Source organism: Lepidochelys kempii, chromosome 6 (assembly GCF_965140265.1).
Source record: "Lepidochelys kempii isolate rLepKem1 chromosome 6, rLepKem1.hap2, whole genome shotgun sequence".
NCBI classification, from domain to species: domain Eukaryota; kingdom Metazoa; phylum Chordata; order Testudines; family Cheloniidae; genus Lepidochelys; species Lepidochelys kempii.
The window spans coordinates 79,554,874-79,575,898 of NC_133261.1; the positions used below are offsets into that span (position 1 = coordinate 79,554,874).

Here is a 21,025-nt window from a genome sequence, read left to right on the forward strand (position 1 = left end):
AACTAACATTATTTTTATGCCACTTTAAACTTCGGCACATCAGACAGTGCTAACTGTTGACCCAGTAACATGTATGCCAACTCAGCAGTGAATAATTACTTTAACTTCCTCTCTGTTGTTGTTCTTCGCCATGAAGCAGAATAAATGCTTTCAGCTAGTGTGGTACATTCTTGTAACTCCCTGTCAATCTTCTAGTTGTAATTTTTCAAACAAAGCTGGAAACAAACTTGAATCCTGGTTTTTGTTTCGTCTGGGACATGTATTAATGATAAATATTGTGGAGGTGTTTTTGAGTAGGTCTTGCACCAGTAAAATTTTTTGTTGAAACATCCAGGGTAATTGTCTGTGATTGACTGCAAAAAGAATTTGTGCATATAGATAAAATTAAAAAGAAATCTAAAGCCACATAGTTTAGAAAATGAAAGAAAATATTAAGTATTTACTGACAAAAATATTAATTGCCAACATTTCTCAATTCTTGATCTGTAGTTTATCAGCTTTTAAAATGTGTCCTTTACTGTTTCTGAGCACATTTTTGTATGTAGTTAGATGTCCATATATAATGTAGCTACACATGTAGTGAGTGTGTATGTCTCTCTCTGTTTTGATATTGTGTGAACTCATGTATTTTAAAAAATATCTTAGTGTAACAAATGGTAAGAAGTATGTATGTGTCTATTAACAAATCCAGACTCTGTTGGATCAACATCTGAATGAGTTCCAGAGTCAAGGGCCCTGTATATATCCTGCTTCAACCTTTCCAGGTGCCCAAATATAGTAACTGTTATCATCTGGTCTCTACTGCTATGGCACTGTCTAGCACTCCTTCTGGTCTCTCAGAAGCTAGGGTCCAAACAATGCAGGACTTTAATGACTAATTCCAACACGGTGAATTGCACCTGAAAATGAATAAGAAGTTAGTATAGTCCATTTGCTCTGTCTCCCTATAGCTGACCCTTCTGAGCAGTCATGGTCTGCTTTAGATGTCGCTCCCTACGTGCTATAAACAAAACAAATACAGAGTAGTGGGATTAAGGGAGATTAAATTGTGACAAGTTGCAGTGCAAATCCTTGAAAGCAAGGAAATGCCAATTTATGAGACTCTTCTTAACTGCACATCTACACAGCATGTTACCAATGGCAGTGACCTACCCCATGGGTAAAATACTGACCCCCACTGAAGTCTATGGAAGTCTTGCCATTGACTTCAGTACAGCCAAGATTTCACCCCATATCCCTACAATCAACTTCTTTCTGCCTCCAACAGATAAGTAAACACACACCATATTAACCTTCCTTACTGTATAACACAAAAACTTAATTACAACCTCAGCAACATTAGTGTTGACATGTTCACAGGCTAAGTGGGTGGTATATAATGTATTCTGGAGGAAGTATGGAGTCGTAATTAAGGTTTTGTGTTTGAAAATAAACCCCACAGCTCAAGTGTGTTCAAGACTTCAGATGCAGAGCAGACTTGCAAAGACAACTTATAGCAACACCTGACATTTCCACTGTGACTCTTAAAGTAAGCCATTTTTAATGGCCACGGAAGAGATTTTGGCCATTAAATTTTCTCTTGTCCCTATTTGAATATACCTCCTCAACTGCTTTTCATCAGGTAGAACATTTCCACCTTTAACATCCTTCATTCAGTTAGTCTCTTTCCAAAAGTGCTTATTTTTGACACTCCACATGAAGAATAAAACCCTCAAGAGTGACAGTCTGTGATCATGTTTCATGTGGCAGACATCATTTGCTTTCAGTTTATATTGCTATCAATTTATTACTTTGTTCCTTGAATAGGTATCTTTTTTCCACACTGTAACTGATATATTGAATGATGTATGTTTGAGAGGTATTTCAAGGAACCTTAACTTTAATCATTAACTGGTTTTATCTTGGCTCAAGAACCTTCAGTTTGGCAAGAGAAAAGTTAATATTTTTAAAGCAAAGAAAATAGCTTTTCAATATATAATTATTTTCTTATCAATTTCACATTTTCATGCCCTTCTGATCATCTGGCATATAGTGCTTGACTTTAGCTCTGCAGGAACTGCTTTAAACATTATTATTACAAAGAAAGAAATCAGAAATCAAAGTGAATTCTTAGTACAATACTGAGGTATAGGAAGGTGCAATTGCTGTAACAGCAGCCTGCATTGTACTATGGAACTAACTCACAGCTTGATAGAAAGTCCCTGCTGGGGGGAAATGTAGGGGAACTGGTAGAGTTTTGCTACATCTGCTCCCTGCTGCTAGTAAGCTTTAACCTGTTTCATTTTTATTATGCTTACTGTTTAGATATTTTGCTTCCAAAATTATGTCTGTAGCTATGAGAACACATAAAAGGAAGTGCGACATAGTGCTGTTTAAAAATTTAAAACTATCAGCAAGGGAGATTAAAGGCCATAATGAGTAAGATGGTTGCCTTCTCAGTATGGGTTTTTAGAGATCAGGCACAGAGGCTCTGGTGGAAAGACAGAATAAGCAGTGGGTAGGACATAAAGCCCACTCTACATTTTCAGTGCTTTGCAAAGGATGTATTCATTTGCATAGTATCAGTAACTATTATTTCTTCCTTTGTGTTGTTGAAATACAGATTCATTCATAGAGACACTGTACTAAATGAAAAGAAGCAATCATCTAAGATTTTGCTTCTCTTAGAACTCTAGCTCACTGCTATAAATTCATTAAAATTATTAAACTCCTATTTGTTACACCTTTTGATGAATCAGTTGACTTAGAAATGGCTTATTCCTAATGTTACATGTTTTTGCTCTATGTGCAATTTATGGAACTCTAAAGAGTGAACTTCTTCAAATGTCACTAGTTTAAATAAACACTCTCAAGTATTGTGTACAGGAAATCTGGTATAATCAGTACTCTCAATTAAATTTATTTTAGTCTTAAAGTGTAAGAAATTTCCTTATATACTTTCCATTGTTATTCTGTGACTTTTTTCCCTAGGTTGATGTCCAGCAATGTGAAAATCTTGTCATGCTCTCATGCTGATATACATTGTATCCTCTGACTATAAAATGTGTTTTGAAAAGAGATTGAAATGAGTAAAATTAAATGGCTAGTTGAAAAAACACAGGCTATAGGGTTATTGAGCCTTTGTCACTGGATAATAAGACAGAAAAAACACTATGGTCCTTAATTGATAAATTAAGCAAAAGGGAATTCCATCTGAAATTATGTGTGGCTTTGGGATTATCTACCAGGAGGAATTTTTTTTTTAATTGGAAACAGGCAGATGGTAACTTTTGGGTTTTTTTTCTTGTTTACTTTTTGTAATTTACTATAATAAAATATTTCTGTGAATTTAGTGTTCAAGAAAGCTGACTGATTGACAGCCCTAAAAGCAGGAGCCTGGTATAACACAGGTATTATGATCTTTCCGTACAGTCTTTCCAAGGTTCTTCGAGTTTTCAGTTGCTTATTTGTTCTAGAGGTATGGGTTCAACACTAACCATGTCAGAAGTAAGATGGGATTCTAGTCTCTATTGTGTTCTCAGTGGATATTTGTTCACGACACACAACCTATATATAGTTAGCACCCAGCCTCTTAAATTTCTCAAGTAAATTATATTTAAAAATCCAAAGATATAAAACAATGTAGAAGAGAGCCAGAACTAGAAATCAAATGCTACACACTAATCTTGGTGTCCCTTATATTAAAAGTACGCCAGAAAGATTTCTGTATAATTTATGCCTTAAATTTCAACATGAGCCCTACTGCATATCACAGAATCATCAAATAATTGAACACAAGTAATACTTATTGTATCAATAAGTTAATACAATCTCTGCTCATGGAAATCTTAGCAGCTAGAATAGCTGACTGTGATGCATTAGCTCAGTTGTATGTAAAATCCTGTACCACACTTGGATATAACAGTTCAGTGTCTAAGCGCTTTCAGTCATCATGAGCATCTACATTTGCTTAACTTCTTAAAAAATCCTCTGAGAAAAAGTGTGTATAATACTGATTATTCAGATCAGAATTATCTGCAGGACTTCAGTCACTATGGTCCCAGTCCTGTGAAGACTTACACAGGTGCTTAACTTTATACACTATGAATAGTCCCATTGACTTTGGAACTCCTCACAGTGCAGGTAGTTGAGCACATATGTAAGTCTCTGCAGGATGAGGCCTAAGGGGGTATCTTTAGTTAGTTCTCTTGTGAGTTGCTTTTTACATGCTTGATGGACTACAGAAGAAGTTTAGGTGGTCTGTCCTCATGACAAGCCCTGACTCTAACCAGTTGTATCCCTGACTCCCATATAACCCAGTTCCCTTACATTCCTTTTGTACTTAATTGGAGTTGCACTCGTGTACACTCAAAAGTATCTTATCGCCAAAAGTTAAATTGACCATCTTTCATCTGATAGCTAACTTCAAGGCACCACCATAGAGTTTTACACCATGGTTATGCAAAGAGCCTCATCTGGAAGTACTGAAACCAATGCGAGACAGGCACCTAAATTCCTTTAAAAATCTTGCCCTAAGTTTCCAAGCCAGTTTTTGCACTTCTGTGACCACTTCCCCTGTTTTTAAAAATGCATGCAAAAGACCCACACAAACATCAGGGGAAACTGTCTATAAATTGTACAGGTAGTGAAACAAGCCATTCATAATGTGCTATCAAATGCACAGAGTAAACAAACAGAAAAAATAGAGGTCCTTTTTGTATAGTCTCTATCAATTACATTAAACACTGAGTGTTACTTTTAATAACAGTAAATAAATATGGCCCCCATCCTCCAGTTGATCCTCCACAAGAGGGCTGCTGAACCCACACAGAGCCTCACTGAAGTCCAAGTACACACCTCTCTGTGCAACACATTGCAGAATTCGGGTGCAAATTTTCAGACAGAAACATGATTTTTAAATAGCATAGTCCTTTTTGCTTCCATAATAAATACTAAAGCTTTTAAAAATCTATTTTAATCTACCAATCTTGGATACTGCCTTTAAATTGTGTTAATACTTTTTTTTAAGTACACAACAAATAACCTGTGTAATTTCAGAAAGGAATTCAAAATACCAGGCTGTATTATTTCTTGTAGTTTACAACAGTAAGCTTTGAAAAGAAAAGATGCTTCACACTTAATTTTATCACTATGAAAGACTGGACCTGCCAGATTTACCCACTGAAATCAGTAGAGTTACACCAGAGATATCTTTGGCTCATACGTGTTTGACAAACTAGAATGCTGAAAAGGAGGTTTACTTCTGTCTTTCTTTCCTCAGGAATTGACATTTTATTTCTCTGCAGTTTTCCTAGTGGAATCACCACTTATAAAAGTCATAAACCTATTGTTCTAGGAGACTGTAGCAAAGCTTAAACTGGATCTCTGGAGTCTGGTACAATCTGTTTTATGCAGACAGTGTAAAGGAAATTTTAAATGTATTATTTAAAGGCACATTAATCTTGCCACTGTAATGGTGTAATAATACATACCAGAGAAGGTTTGCATAAACTAAACTTCTAAAAGAAACAACAGTTTTTGTTCTGTAAGTAAGTTCTTTGTAGAACTAGCAGTTACCCATATATTTCTCTCTCTCAAATGTAGTCAGATCCCATATTCACTCATGAAATCACTAAACCTTAACCTCCACACATACAACAAAAGGAAATCTTTGTAATGTACTTAAAGGAAGAAACCCAAACAAGCAAATATATGTAATAAATGTAAATATGTAAAATGTGTATCTTTTTTCAAATAAATTTTTTCATTAGGTAAAATACTATATTGGATTGAAAACATGCTTGTCAGATCTGAATATTTTTTAACTCCCTCTTTCATTTGGAAGTGGTGAGCTTTTTCAGTTTTTTAATTAAAAAAAACTTTAACAATTAGCAAGACTTATTTTAATTTAAACATTTTTGAGTGTCACATTCTTCTTAAGTTAATTTACATCACTTGTAGTGCAGTGGTTTTGATTTAGGTGTGTTCACTGCAGTGACTGCCACTCTGTTTTGTAGTAATACAACACCCAATTAAGCATTCACTGGAATAAGTGATGGGATTCATGTAACTCTTGTACATGAAGAGTGAAAACAGAATGAAATCAAACTAACCGTCTCCCTCAGAGCCCCGTCAGCAGTCAAAAGGAAAGGATCTTGAACAGACTGTGGGGGATGTAACATGATGCCCAGAAGGCAGAAGGGGTGGGAGATGCAAGAGCACACATGGGGCAAGAGAGGCAACTGCCCAACCTACCTCAGATCTGCCACCTTCCCACTGGCTGGGGATGGGTGACAGAGCTAGCCAAGTTGCTCTTGCATGTACCCCGTGCCCACACATACACATTTAAACTCTCCCAAGCTTTTCAAATGCATCTTTGCCCATGTAGCTTAACCACTCTCCCTCCCTTTAGTTGTAGCATGGGAGCTGTGTTTTTAGATCTGCCCAATGACCTGTTATAGGATCAGTAAGGAATTTTCCCCATTGAACCAAATTTTCCAAGGTCCAGTGGTTTTTTTCACCTTCTTCGCAGCATCATGGAGGCACAGCTGGGTGGAAAGCAATAGGACTCGTAAGTTTAATATTAGGAAAAGTAAAACTGATTAGCTTGTCACAGTTAGTGACAGGTGTCAAGTGCATATAAAAGCTAAAAAGGCCACTTCCAGAGGTAAATGAGACCTGGAATTTCACTGGTAGCCCTTATGCCTATAGGAGAAGTCTTCACAGACTGAGGTCTTCCATTGGCAATCTCTGCCACGCCTTGGCGGGTACACATGGAGCTATTGGTTAGAGCCACTGGAACCCGTTAAATGCCTGGTACCCTCCCTCATCCCAGTGTTCTATTAATAAATTTGCAGCCTGCCTCTTAAATCCATCTTGTGTTTCTGTAGTTCATATGCTTGCATGTCCTGATCAAATGAGGCATACAAACTTAAGGCATATAAGTCCTTTGACAGAAAAAAAACTCAGGAAAGCATTTGTGTATGAGCATACAGCAGTTCTGTTTTAAACCACCGTTTTATTGTTAATGTGGAAAGGTAGCCAGGTACAGGTTAATTATATGTTTAAAAATCTGGGAGAAACTGCAGTTGTGAACTTTCCTTCATTTGGCAAGAAGCGGTGAGACTTTTTTTTATATTAATTGTTTTGATACAAAGGTCAGTTCAATAACCTCCTACCCTGACCATCTTTACAGACTCAGACCCCAGTTCAGCAAGCTCCGTAAATGTGAATAAATTTAAGCACAGTGAATATTCCCATTTATTTGATTTGCTTAAGTATCTTGGTGAATCAGGGCCCCCATACAATTACCTACCTGTTGTTTCCCAATCCAGTATAACCCACTCACATTTTAAAGATTAATATAACTAGATTGTAAGTAACTTTTAAAAATTGCCAATTTTAACTTAAATAATCCTGGTTCCTTATATACAGTATTCCCTGGCACTTCCTGATGCTATAAGAAATACCTTGTATGCTGCAGATGCTAAAGAAACGGTATTCAGTTATTTAAGGCAGCTTAGAAGTAACAACTTCGGCTCACTTTTTCAAACAAATAGAACATTTCTGTTCTTCAAAAATGACAGTGCCTTTTTGAAAATAAGTTGGGAGAGGTCACTGTTTAAAAAGCCAATAACAGACAATGGAATATAAGAAAGATCTTTAGTTCCCAGCAGCTCCATCGCTTGTGCTTTGTTAAGTTAAAGGTTGGGGTGCTGCAAAATGCAAGTTTATGAGTAGGGCCCAACCAAATTCACAGCGATGAAAAATTTGTCACAGACCATGAAATAAATCCTGTAGGGAAGTGGGAGGGGCAGGGGATTAAAGATCTTTCTTATATTCCATTGTCTGTTATTATTAGATCTTTAAACAGTGACCTCTCCCAACTTATTTTCAAAAAAGCACTGTCATTTTTGAAGAATAGAGATGTTCTATTTGTTTGAAAAAGTGAGCCTTAAATAACTGAATACCCTGAATACCCAGCTGCTAGTCCCTGGGCTGGGGAGAGATGGGACTTACTCTTCCCTGCACAGCTGCTCTCAGGGGGAGATCAGACCCACCTCTGGGTATCTCCCACTGCTGCATGAATCTCTGGCTGGGCAGCAGCTCCAGAGCTTCCTGCAGCCAGAGAAGGCTTCCCGAGGTAAAGGTGCGTTCAGTCTTCCCCGAGCTGCTGGGAGTGCCCCAGCCGCAGAGCTTTCTGTAGCTGGAGGAGGTACCCGGAGAAGGGTCTGATCTCCCGCCAAGAGCAGCTGTGCAGGGTTAGGACAAATCCTGTCCCTAGCCTGGATGGGACTAGCAGCTAGGAGCCCCCAGCTGGGGTGCTCCCAACAGCATGGGGAAAATCAGACCCACCTCTACCTCTGGGAACTCCCTACAGCTCCCCAGCTCTGAAGGCAGCACAGAAGAGACTGTGGCAGTCCTGTAGCCCTCCTATAACAGCTTTGCAATGCCACCCCATCCCAAACCACTTTTTAGGTTAGGACCTTCACAGTTACAACACTATGAAATTTCAGATGTAAACATCTGAAAATGCGAAATTGACTAAATATCAAATCCTATGGCCATGAAATTGATCAGAATGGATTGTGAATTTGGTAGGGTCCTATTTATGAGACTGGGTGCACAGTGCATGTCTTTCACTCAGAATGATTATCATTTGTTGCGTTTGAAAATGTACTTTATCTTGGCCTTTCCTATATTTCCTTTCATATTCTAAATGGCAGCTGAAGGCAAGCAGAAATACTAAGTAATTGATTTAACAACCTAAGACAGTACAAGAAAGTAGAAAAGTTTGTCTCAATGCTTGACTTGACCTGAGAGAGCTTCTTTAGACTTATTTTCTAAACAGTACCTCAGCACCTTGGGCCAACAGAGTGGCCTTTAAGCCTGAATGAGCATGACTTTTTTTTTTCAGTGCAAAGCGCCAGTATTTCATCTTTTCAAACTGTTTTACAGCACTCAGAGCAGAATTATATTGACAAGGTTAGAATTCATCTCCTGGAGGAGAATACTGTGCTACTGTTAAGTGCTAATATAACATTTATGTGTTGGTACCTTAATAACAGCCCCAGCTTACCTAATGAAAGTACTGAAAGCAAACAGTACTCAGTGAGATTTTATTATGACTGAAGTGACTGCAATTTGAGACAAATTATCCCTATTTTTGGTCTCATATCAAAAACAGAGATGCTAAAGCAATTGCTATATGTTTGGTATGGAATTAGACTCCACTATCGTTAATCTAGAAGTAAGTGCATTTTTCATGTAAACAGCTCACGAGGGTCAAGAAGCAGAGACTTTTCTGTGGAAAAATGGTTGTCAATAACTTTGTGAGTGAATTTTGAAATAAAGTGCCTCTAACCTGTCATTATTCCTTCCTCTCGAAGTCGAGAGTGAGTGGATGAAAATTGAGCATGTGAATTGAAGGCAGGGTGAGTGTTATGGCCTTATCGACTTCAGGTAAAATGACTGTTTTAACTTGTTATTATTTTTCCATTCATAGGTCAGGCAATGTAGAGAATTACCGGTATAGACGGCAGCATAGGCAAATTGGTATATAAAAAAGTTATCATAAACACAAAGGAGAAGAAAGTGTAAGCCACTAATATCAAGAGTACTTAGTGTCTGATCTCTTAAAAGAAATGAAAAAAAAAAAACTGTTGACCAGAAAGAAAATCTGAAACTTGTTTAAATAAAAATTCATATGCTCAGAAGACAGGTAAAAGTAATTTATTATTCCTTCAACACAGTATTCCTTCAGGAAGATATATATAATAAAATAAGATTTACTTTCATAAACAGATTCGTTTTCATTTAACAGGTTTCATGAGTGAAATGTGTTAGGAACACATGCATACATAAAATGGTACTACTCATTTGGGCCCCAATTCAGGAGAGCAGTTAGGCACATGTGTGGAGAACTGGGAAATATCTGTATTATTTTTTATAAATCTGTTGTATGTCTTTGTGTGCTTGTTTATAACAGGCTGCTTGCTGTGGAGTTAGGTCAAAAGGGTTTGTTAAAGAAACAAAGCAAGAAAACTAGAACAAAGGCCTAGATAAGGAGCATCTCAACAAATTCTCCAACACAGCAGCTAGGTGCATAGCCCTGAAGAGGTGGCCCCTTGGCCCCACCCTGGTGACATAGATGTTTTGCCAAGGGTGAAAAGAGAGAAATCTAAGGGAACATGAAACTATTTCAGGACCCCGGACCTAGAAAAGGGAGCAAAGTTGAGTGAGTGGCCAGAGATTGCCCAGGGAATGTCATGAAAGCTGACAGGCTAGGAAGGGAATAACCAGAGAGAGCATGTTGTAAGCAGTACATCTGTTTCTCCCAGCCAGAGATAGGGGTTAGCAGGGCTGAGGAGCATTTACAAAAGCTGGCACAGAAAGATTTAGGTGTAAGAGCCATGTATATAGTAGATCTTTTGTTGTTTTTCTCCTTAGCTCTACATACTTTGTACCTTTGGGGAATGAATAAATAATGCTTTGTTTTGAAGATGCTACTTTTGAGTCACTTTAATCAACTCCCTCGTCACAGATCCCTGGAATGGAAGGGTTTACAGGTGTCAAAAGCAGCTGGGCTTCTCATGTTAATGCAGTTGGGAAACAAGGGAACTGCTGTTGAGTGATTGGGCTGCATGGTTCAGAGTGAGGTGCAGGAAGCCAGGTTTGTCACCTAAGAAGTGCACTTCAGAGGGACTAAAAGGGGTCTGAGGCATATTCCACTCTGTAACTCTGACAATATATTTAACTTTAAGCACTTAAGCCCATGCTTAACTTTAAGATTGTTGAAGGCTAAAGTATGCTATTCTGAGTTTCTGTTTGGGTTTTAATATCTTAGAGCCTTATGTTGCTATCCTGAGGGAGCAGTGCTGTGAGAACAAAACGGATAGAAGTGCAGGGCAATACAAGCGGGGCAATCTCTGGATTACTAAGAATTCAGAACAGAATTCTCTGTAAAACCCTTAACTGTTAGATTTAAAAGGGTGCAGCTTCTCAAATTCCTCCCCTCATTCCCAGAGGAAACTTTAGTGAACATGCAGTGATCTGCAGCCCTCTGTTCCCTTCCCATAGTTGTTACCATGGTATAGTAAAATTTAGCTTGTAATTTTTGCGAGGCTTGTAGGGAAAGTAAGAAACTAAATATTATCCCACTTCTTGTTTGCCATTATTAAATACAGCTCACAGGCACAGCAGTTGGCTTGCCAAGTAATGGGCTTTGGTGTAAGAATAACCTCAGACCTGTAGGGCCAGTGCAGGCTGAACTTCGTCACTAGGGAGAGGCTCTCACCCTTTAGAAAGCTATGTTCAAGACATGCTGCTTCTCAGAGCAGCCTATGTCACTGGTAACTGAATTTGTTTCATGGAACATAAGTATTGTGCTCATCTATTTCCATGGCCTCAGCAGCACCATTAACATTTCTTACATTCAAAGAATATTGGAATGGACAAATGTCACATTACATGATCTGTCTGCTGTTCTTTGATTCCTGTCTATTGTATAAGAATGAGCATAAAGTTTGTTAACGTCACTACTACTCCTTTGAATGACAAAGACTTAATAGGAGGCTAAGGTTGGGAAGATGAGCAGGTATTAGCTGTTAAACTCATAATTGCTTAAGATGACTTTCTCAGTAAGAAAAGATTGCAGAACAAACCAAAGCATCCTTGATAACAACACTGAAGTATTCATATAAACACAATGTGAATATACCATAGTATACACACTGTATTTTTTTAATATATTTTTTTAATTTTTTTTAATAACGAAATATGAGTCATTCCTTTCACTTTAACATTTAACATGTTTACTATTTCTTTGTAGCTTTGCCAGTTTTATAAATTAAATTCTCATGGTGCACGTTCTCTATTTCTCGGGTATTTCCATTCCTTGCTAATGTCCAGGATATTTTGTTTAATTTTTAGGCAGAAGATCCAGAGATGTACAGTGATCTAGCTGCAGTCTGTGGAATGCTAACTGTGGTCGTGGTTCCCCACCTACCCAGAGATGCAGTCATTGAGTGGCATGTCATTGCAGTAGTGGATGATCCATCAGAAAGGAAAACGTCTGTGATGAAGATGTTGTCAGAGGGCTGCCAAATTGTATGTGAAGCTGTGGAGTCCAGTTCTGCATCTAGTGCATCTATCTCAATATGCCTAAACTTGATTTCACCATCTGTTTCGTCAGTCAATTTAGATAGGACTCTTCATGATATGGTTGCTGTGTTTACACAAGCTGTCGAGAAACTTTCAGAAGATTGCACTGCAATTCCCTTGTGTTTCAGAACTTTCTACAGGAAGGATAGTTTTGATGCTGAAACACTACAAGCAGGTAAGACTATTGTTGGGAGGAAGGGGAATATTTGTTTACCTATATCTAAAGTTTAGCTGGAAAAGCACCTGTGACGAGTAGGCATGATTAGGATATGAATGTTCCTTTTCTGATCACCAGCCATATTACCACTTAGCAAAAAAAAATTAGCCTGGCAAGAAATCTGGCAGCCCAAAGAGATGACAAAAACAAAAATGAGTCAGACTCTGGAAGAATGAATCTTCTGCCTCAAAGTCTTTGAACAGTTTACGTACCGAGCGTTTGTATTGCTGATCATGTACAGCATAGCTGGTAATTTCCAGTTGCTAGAAGGCAAAAATTATTTAGAGCAGAAACAAGATTAAAATATAAAAACAATGAAAAAGTGTCAGTTTCTCAAAGGTAGAGAATAGTGGTGAGTGCATGGGTGTCTTTAAATGTGGGCTAAGTGTTTTGTCAATCAGTGGCTTTAAAATAGACCCGTCTGAAGGGATGAATGACAGTTGAGCAAACAAATTTAGTATATTGTTTGAATCTTTAATGTTTGTTGCAGAATTAGAACTCTCTAGAATTTCGATCCCCTTGCAAAGTAAAGAGAGCTCAAACCAGTAACAATATTATAATTATAATTTATCTCCTGTGTCATGATGTCTAGGGTCTGTGCTATATTCAGTTAGAGAAAACAATAAGGACGTGCAACTGCACAGAAACCTCTTTAATTTGACAGGCCTACAAAATGTTTAAAGACCTAATCCTGCTCTTATTGAAATCAACAAGAGCTTAGCCGATGACTTCAATAGAAGTACAATAGAACCTCAAAGATATGAACACCAGAGTTACAGACTGACTGGTCACTTGGACACCATGTGAAACTGGAAGTAACCAGACAGCAGCAGAGACAAAAAAAAGCAAATACTGTACTGTGCCTATACTTAAAGGTAGGCACATCTGGGCTGCCTGTCCCTGTCCCCATCCCCACCCCCATGCATGAGGCAGCCACTTACAGCAAGATGCTACTGCTGCAGACCAAGACAGAGAGCCAGCAGAGCAGGAGTCTGCGCTGCTTTCACCTCTCCCTCGCCGCCCATCCCCGCCTCCATCGGGAGGGAGATGGGCTGCTTTTACCCCACACACCCCTGGCCTGGAGAAGACAGGATGTTCCCCCCACCCCAGGAACACACACACACACACAGCTAAGAAGGGAGGGCAGGGGGGGATAAGCTTGCAAACTCATGCTGGCAGTGAGTAGGAAGTTCTGCTCCTGCTTAGACCTGACCTGGAGCATCAACTGCTGGATCTGGAGTCCGAACTGTGCTTTGTTCAGAGTTACTGACAACCTTCATTCCCAAGGTGTCTGTAACTCTGAGGTTCTACTGTAGGATCAGGCCCTTAGTCTATATTCATCTCTTGTGCACATGCATACACACACACACAAAAAGATATTTGTAAAACCACAAATGATCCATATTAATTAGCTGACATAAAAGCTAGCCCTCAAAGATCCTATTTTTTTTTGTTTTTTACTTAACCTGCAGCAGTTTTTGAAGGAAATTCAACTTGACATTGTTTAATAGATTTAAAATGCAAGAATAGAAAGCGATAAAAAATGTGGCATGGAATAAGCATGCTTAATCCAAGAAGCAAGAAATGAACATATAGCCTGACAGAATGTTGTTGTTCTACTATGCCTTGTTTGAGAGCTAAGAAGAAGCCTGATTAAAACATGTTCCTAGCATGTGATTTACATTATCCTTTCGCCTGCTTCCTCCCTGATGTTTCACAGGGCATATAATAATGACTTTGGAATAACGTACATTTGCCTTATTTAAGTCTAGAATTGAGCAAAATGTATAAATAGGTGGGATGGAGGGAAATTTGACTGTTTGGTATTTTATGTTATACTAATGGCATGGGTATAGAATGAGTCATCATGGTTTTTATTTATTCATTCATCCTTGGTTCCTTTTAAATCTCTGTAAGGCCCTAATGACCGTTGTCATTATCATCATTCGTAAGAAATGAATTCTTGTGAAAACGTAGTAGGCATTACATTTATAGCCAGCACTAAATTACCAGTAAAGAATTTAAAAGGAAACTTCACCCGTGTTGCTTTAACACTTTTGTTCAAAAAGTTTATATGGAGAGAAGACGCACTGTACAATGTATCTGAAAATAAAGTTTCCAGTTAAAGTGACTACTGATGAGGCTACTCTTCCTGTTAGCTACCACTCTGACAGTGTACTGTAGACCCCAGATATGAGAATTTTTAAATTTGTTTCCTTTCTGCTGTAAGGAAGGATCAAAATCAGAAAAAAACATCTTTTAATACAGCATTAAGGCACAACAAGAGGCATGGTTAAGTGGGTGCATTGTGAGGAATAAGACCTCCAGTGGAGTTGCTTCAACCTTCAAGGGATGCAGTATACTAATGGACCACTAAAATGCCCCCCGGAGTCTCTTCATGCTATTATTATATAGCTCATGAAATATAAATTAATATAAATTTTATATATTCCGACTGTCAGTTTTGAACAATATTTACAGTTGTTTTACCTGTATAATTCTGCATATCAAAAGGGTGAAACATGTAGGAAGAAAGAGTATGAAACCCTTTTCTTTCTGACTGTTTTCAAACCTTTTTTATTGTTTTCCCAACCTTTTTATTAATAGACTCCAGAATATTTTTTAGATTCTATAATTCATTGACAATTTAAAGTATTAGTTTTTGAGATTGTGTTGTTAAATTAATTGTCAAATTAGTTAAAGTCGTGTTGTTGATAGACATACACTAATAAATAGGTTTTTACATAGACGTTCTTAGCTTGACTGGTTATTAGGTTCTAGGAACTTTCCACTTATACTTTACTATGGTCATACTTTGCTTTGGTGTCACTAGAGTAACAGTAATGTGCTCTACAGGAAACACTTTTATTCTGTAGTCCAAAGAGGAGTTCAACTTTTGCCTTTTATGCTGCTACATTTGGATAAACTTAACTATAGGCTTTTTATAATTAGTAAAGCTAGCTTTTGTTGCTGACTCTGTGTTGTTGACTTTTTAATTTAAATGCTAGTCCACTACTTGAGATTAAAACACATAAGAGATTCAACTAGTGCGTTGCTAACATACTATAGAAACACATTGCCTTTTACCTTTTTTGACTAAAAAATAGAACCTTCTTCTTTAAGTAAGTATGTGTCAGTGTGCATCCCATTGTAAGTGTGCATGAGCCTCAGTGCTCACAAGACTGGAAACTTTCGAATAGTTGTGTCTGTTGGGTTCACACATTCACCTTGTGCCTCTTCATGCCCCCATGTGAGGGTATAAAGGGCAGAGCAGCATGATGTTTCCTTGCAATTCGAAGACTGTGGCAGCGAGATGGAACCTGGTGAGTATCCAGCACATTAGTTCTTAGCTTTGACTAAACCGTCTGATTTTCTCCAGAACTCCTTTCATTACCTTTATGTTCAACCTCAGTCATCCAATTGACCCATTTTAACTGAGTATCAATGACTACACCCCCCATGTTGATGCCCCCTCCTCCTTAATGCGGCAGACTTGAAACCTGCAGGTTTAAAGCCCTGTCCATCCTGCAATGGACTAATCCCCTTCAAAGGGGGATTAGTTTGGGGGAATCACACATACCTAGCAGATGCTCAGCATGCCTGTCATTTTCTTTTAGAATGCGTAAGTTGAGAGAGACAGGGCTGAAACTCCATCTTCTAGAACAATCTGTGAAGATCTCATCAGAGCCTGAGGAAACAATTCCAGGATCCTGTTAGTAGACAAGCCATCATCATCCAGCACCCCATTCAGTAAATACACTACATCTGAGACCAGTGCAGAAAAGATGGCGCTGAGAAAAGAACTGGCACCGTCACTGGCATCTACACCATCAGTGTCAAAACAGACATCTCTGACATCAAAGGGTGCACTGACAGATGTTACTTCAAGCATCGAGGCAGAGACTTCAGACAGAGCTCAGTAGCCTCCCATAAGGAGAGACAACACAAAGCCTTGGAGAGAAATCCACCAGCCCCACAAAGCATCAAGGGCTGTGGAGAAGGAACCACCGATGGTGCTCAAAACCCTGTTAGCACCAACCCTGGCTGTGGGACTGCCTCCCACAGCATTGAGACCAACCATGGAAGACAAGCTTAGGAGAGAATAGGAACATCACTTGTGCTAAAGTGACTGCCGGTACCGGTACAGGCTCCAGTATCGACAGAACCATTCACATTAGTGCTACCCCTAAAAGAGGTCTACTGCTCTTCACCATCAGTGGGCTATAAGTTCTCCCCATTGTCAAGCACAAAACTTCTCCTTTCAGAGAGGTTTGCCAGATTCCCCTACTGGTATAAGCCACCACCAGCATGTAAAGACAGGCACTGAACTGGGTATTAAATTATCTGATGAGTTCACTTGGCAGCAGCATTGGCATGTCACACATCAGTACCATTGTGCTTCGTCTTCTCACAGCCAACATTATCAAAATTCCCCAGAGTCTTCCTTCATACTTGCCTTCTGGTTCAGGATCCAGCTCCCTCATGGGAATTCAGTTTTGTCCTCCCTGGAGCCTCTCTTTGAATGACTGTCACCATGTCTATGCACCTCCTTACCATCATAAACTGTCCTTTCTAGTCACCATCACTTCAGCTCTAAGAGTCAGTGAACTCCAGGCTCTCATGGCTGGAGTGCCTTACACAGCTTTTCATATGAACAACATGGTGCCTGAGACTGCACCCCAGTTCAGCCCTAAGGAGTTTTCAGAGTTTCACCTAAATCAATCCATTACCTTGCCAGTCTTCTTCCTGAAGTTGCGTTTGATGCCAGGAAGGAAGAAACTGCACACCCTGGATGTATGCAAAGCTTTACTGTGTTGCCTTAATGAGCTATTTCAGCTGTCTCCCTGATGCTTTGTGGCCATTTCTGGCCTGTCAAAGGGCCAAACCATCTTGTCCCAGAAAATGTCCAGGTGGACCATGGAGTGCATTTTCACTGTTATCAGCTGGCTGGCAAACCTCTCTCTTCAAACGTTAAGGCACACTGCACCAGAGCACAGGCTGCATCTGTCATCTGTTTCAGAAATATTCTGATCTCTGAGATTTGGAAGGTTGCAACATGGACTGACACAGTTGTGAAACACTATGCCCTTGACAGGTGCTGGGGCAGACACCAAGTTTCGGAGAGTAGTTCTTCATTCCGTGTTTGACTGATTCAGCTGATGATCCTCACTCCCACAATCCTGAGAGTATATTACTTGCCATTTACCTACATTGGGATCCACATTGACACATGCTTGAAAAACAATGAACTGCTGTTCTTCAAGGTGTTGTATTCAGTGTGGATCCCATGACCCACCTGCCATCCCTGCTTTTCAGAGTCCTTATTTACCACAGGCTTCAAACTGAAAGGGAACTGAGAGAGAGTTTTGGTGGGTCCTCTTTTTATGACCTCATATGGGAGGTCATATTCTAACTAAATTCTAACATACTCTATTCTAACTAAACATTGCTGTGTTTCTAGATATTGATGGGCTTCCATTGATCACTTTTGGGATAAGAGGGAACACTCCACAGGAGACAAATGTAATAACCATACTCTATTGTTCCATTCCTGAGGTTAATTCAGTAGCTGGCATCAGCAGACTTTTTGGTGAGCTCAGAAGCCCAATGCATTGTCCATTCTACAAGGAAATCAGTGTGGACATGAAGGGAAAGAAAGATGCTTTACTTAAGTAGAACTTGAAGACCTTGAGGCAAGGAAGGGAACACCACCAAAGATCTGCTCAAATGAGATGCTGATTAGAAGAGTGCTTTTTGGCGCAATGAATTTCAATGTTCATTTGAACCAGTCCACGCAAATTAGAGCAGCCTGTTTGCAGCTGACAAAGTAAGATGGGAACTGAGAATATGTGCACTCTGTATTGTAACAGATTACTGGAAAGTATTATTGCCAGTGTTATTGATGTCAGAAGCAGCTAAAGGTTTGTGATGCAAATTTGAGAAAGATAGCATTCTGTCAGCCTAAGACCAAATGTAAAGTTTTATTAAACAAAGTCTACTGCTGATGGTGAACTTCTCAGAGTCAATCCCTCATAACATATGAGAGCATTATAGGCACCGTGCTGAGACCATAGGACGTGTTAGAAGTAGGAGGATTAGATTAAGCTGACATATATACTTAGTAAGATGCTGTTAAGCCTTTAAAAGTCTTTAACATAAATTTGACCATTTCTTTCTTATGCTCATTTACATAAACATTAATATAAACATGTCAGGATGATTTGCCATACCATCCAGTAGACTAGCTTATACCTCAGTATAGGAGTGATGAATGACCATAATTCACACCATTAGCATTTCACAAACCTTGTTCACGCACACTACGCAAAAATACTTTTGAATCTTTAATAGGGAGGGCCTAAGTTCTTGCATTTGCTAAAACATCATGTTATAAGATGCTGATTTTTAATAATATAGAAAAAAACAGGGACACAGTAAGGCAAAAGAGGATATAAATCAAAATGTAGTTTGGTAACAATATAATAATAAATATGTGTTCAATTTTAAAGTATGATTCTACTCTGAAAAATAACTCTTTGGAATAAAAGGATTTGTGGACTTCCGTGTTTACTAAACCTCAGTGATTCCCATATCAAACTTGCAGTATGCAAGAAAAAGATGTTTCCAACAGCCAATTCTGCTATTTCACCCTGGAATCTGAAAGCCCAGCTGTAGTCTTCGTGACTTGTGCATCATTTCCAGTGACAAAAATTCTGCAAGATGTATTCTGTCATCGGTTATACATGTGTACTGCCATTTTCTTCAATAAGGTTTGAGACCCATATCCCAGAACATAAATTATACCTGCAGGTGGAACTTAGTTAACAGTTTTGTTGATGATTTTGGGTGAGTCATAATATAATACAGGACACTCTCCTATAACTGTTGGTCTTGCAGTGCTGACAGCAGTAAAGATTAATCCAACCTTTTTTTTTTATCTTAAGTAAGTTGGTCACTGAATACATGCAGGAGCAGATCTGTTAAGTAACAAGATGTCATTATTGCCTACTCACTTTTCAAAGTAGTACTACACTTTAACCTGAGACTATATGTAATTTTGTCTACACTTTTCATAATGATGTATGTGTGCCGTCATAACATATATTGTCCTTTGGGAATAGTACAGAAGGAATAAGGGGGCAAGGTTGATCACCAGAAATCCACTCTGGCAGCAGTTTGCTTTTTTTCTATTTGTATCTCGTATGTATTTGCCTGGGATTGTGTGTTAGAAGAGAATTAAGAAAAACAACCATGTCGTTATTGGGATATTGAAGTCATAACAAGTACTGTGACCTGACAGCTAGTACTTTGGCAAGTCATCTATTCTGAAGCACTTTACAAGAGATCAAAATAATCCCAACCCCACTTTTTCGCCCAGGTTTTTGAAGACATACTCATGGAAAATTCAGTTTGGATACTGCCTACTGGAGCTAGCAAATAATGTGTTACGTTGCCATGTTCATTTCTAACCTGACATGATAATGATCTACAAGAAATAAATACAATGTATTGCTTCTAAACTGGTGGTTTTCCATCAGATTAGGTGCAGAGCATTGAGGTTATTCAGATGCTATAGCGTCTGAGCAAATTTTCCATACGACAGCTAAGAGGACACAATAAGTTTCCAATATTTGATGGATGATGCATTCTTTAGGGAATCATAGTGGATAAAACTAAGAGTAATGAGAGGAAGTTGAGCAAAGTTACAAGGAAAGATTTTCTTTAGGGCATGTCTAGACAGGGACGCTTTGTGAATTAAGCTAAAGCATCCTAAGACCACTTTACTTCTGAGTGAGTCATTGAGTGTTAAATAATGCATGTTAAATTTACATCTTCAGTTAATTCAGCTTAACTTTCCTGAGTATCCCCATTTAGACATGCCCTCTGAGAAATAGTTTCTGGAAGGAACTGGGGGAATCTCCACCACTTATAGCCCCAGCCTACAAACACAAACATGCTTTACTTTTCTCAAAACATCTAGAAAGAGGAAAAATAAATACATAATTTTGAACATCTTAGATATAAAAACTTGATCAAGAAAATATTGTGCAATTTTTGTCCATACAGGACCTGTATTACACACACCAGATTAAGGGGAAATAAGAGTGTAACAGTTACAGTGGCAGAGAAAACAGGTAATTTTTGGGGGGAGATTTAATTATTGTCACTTTACTAGATATTCTGAAAATCTTTGATATCTGAAAGGGAAGGTGAAAACTTGTCAGAGTATAAAAATAAACACATCATCGCCTTTAGATATAAAAGAAATACTCAATATGAGGACATTTGATATATTGCTGAAAATATTGAAGGTTACATGCTTTCTATGTATTAAAAAATTATCTTAGTTTAAGACTCCCATGACCATCTGTTTTGTTCTTTTTTGTTGATATTTGTATAGGGCCTGTAGATGCTGCTGGAAATCAAGATAGGGATCCTATTATGTTAGGTTCCATACAAAACAAATATTTATATTAAAAATGTGCTCCCTGCCATGAAGAGTTTATAGCTAATACACAAGACAGGCAAAAGCTGAGGGGAAAAAATACAGCATACAAGCAGGATAAACACAGTGATGCTTAACAAATGGCATGTTGCTTCCACATTTTTTTAAAGTTTATTTTTCTATATTTCTCCTTGTAATTTTTTTAAATATGTGGAGCTAGG

General features: G+C 38.5%; 1 protein-coding gene across 2 annotated transcripts in view; it reads left to right on the plus strand.

Annotated features, from left to right (window-relative positions):
• DPH6 (diphthamine biosynthesis 6) overlaps positions 1-21,025 on the plus strand; it is a 376,150-nt gene that overhangs the window by 294,872 nt on the left and 60,253 nt on the right. For both annotated transcript variants that reach the window (XM_073348880.1, XM_073348882.1), the window contains one exon: positions 11,911-12,316. In XM_073348880.1, the coding sequence (XP_073204981.1) occupies positions 11,911-12,316 (406 nt within the window). The remainder of the gene's footprint in view (positions 1-11,910; positions 12,317-21,025) is intronic.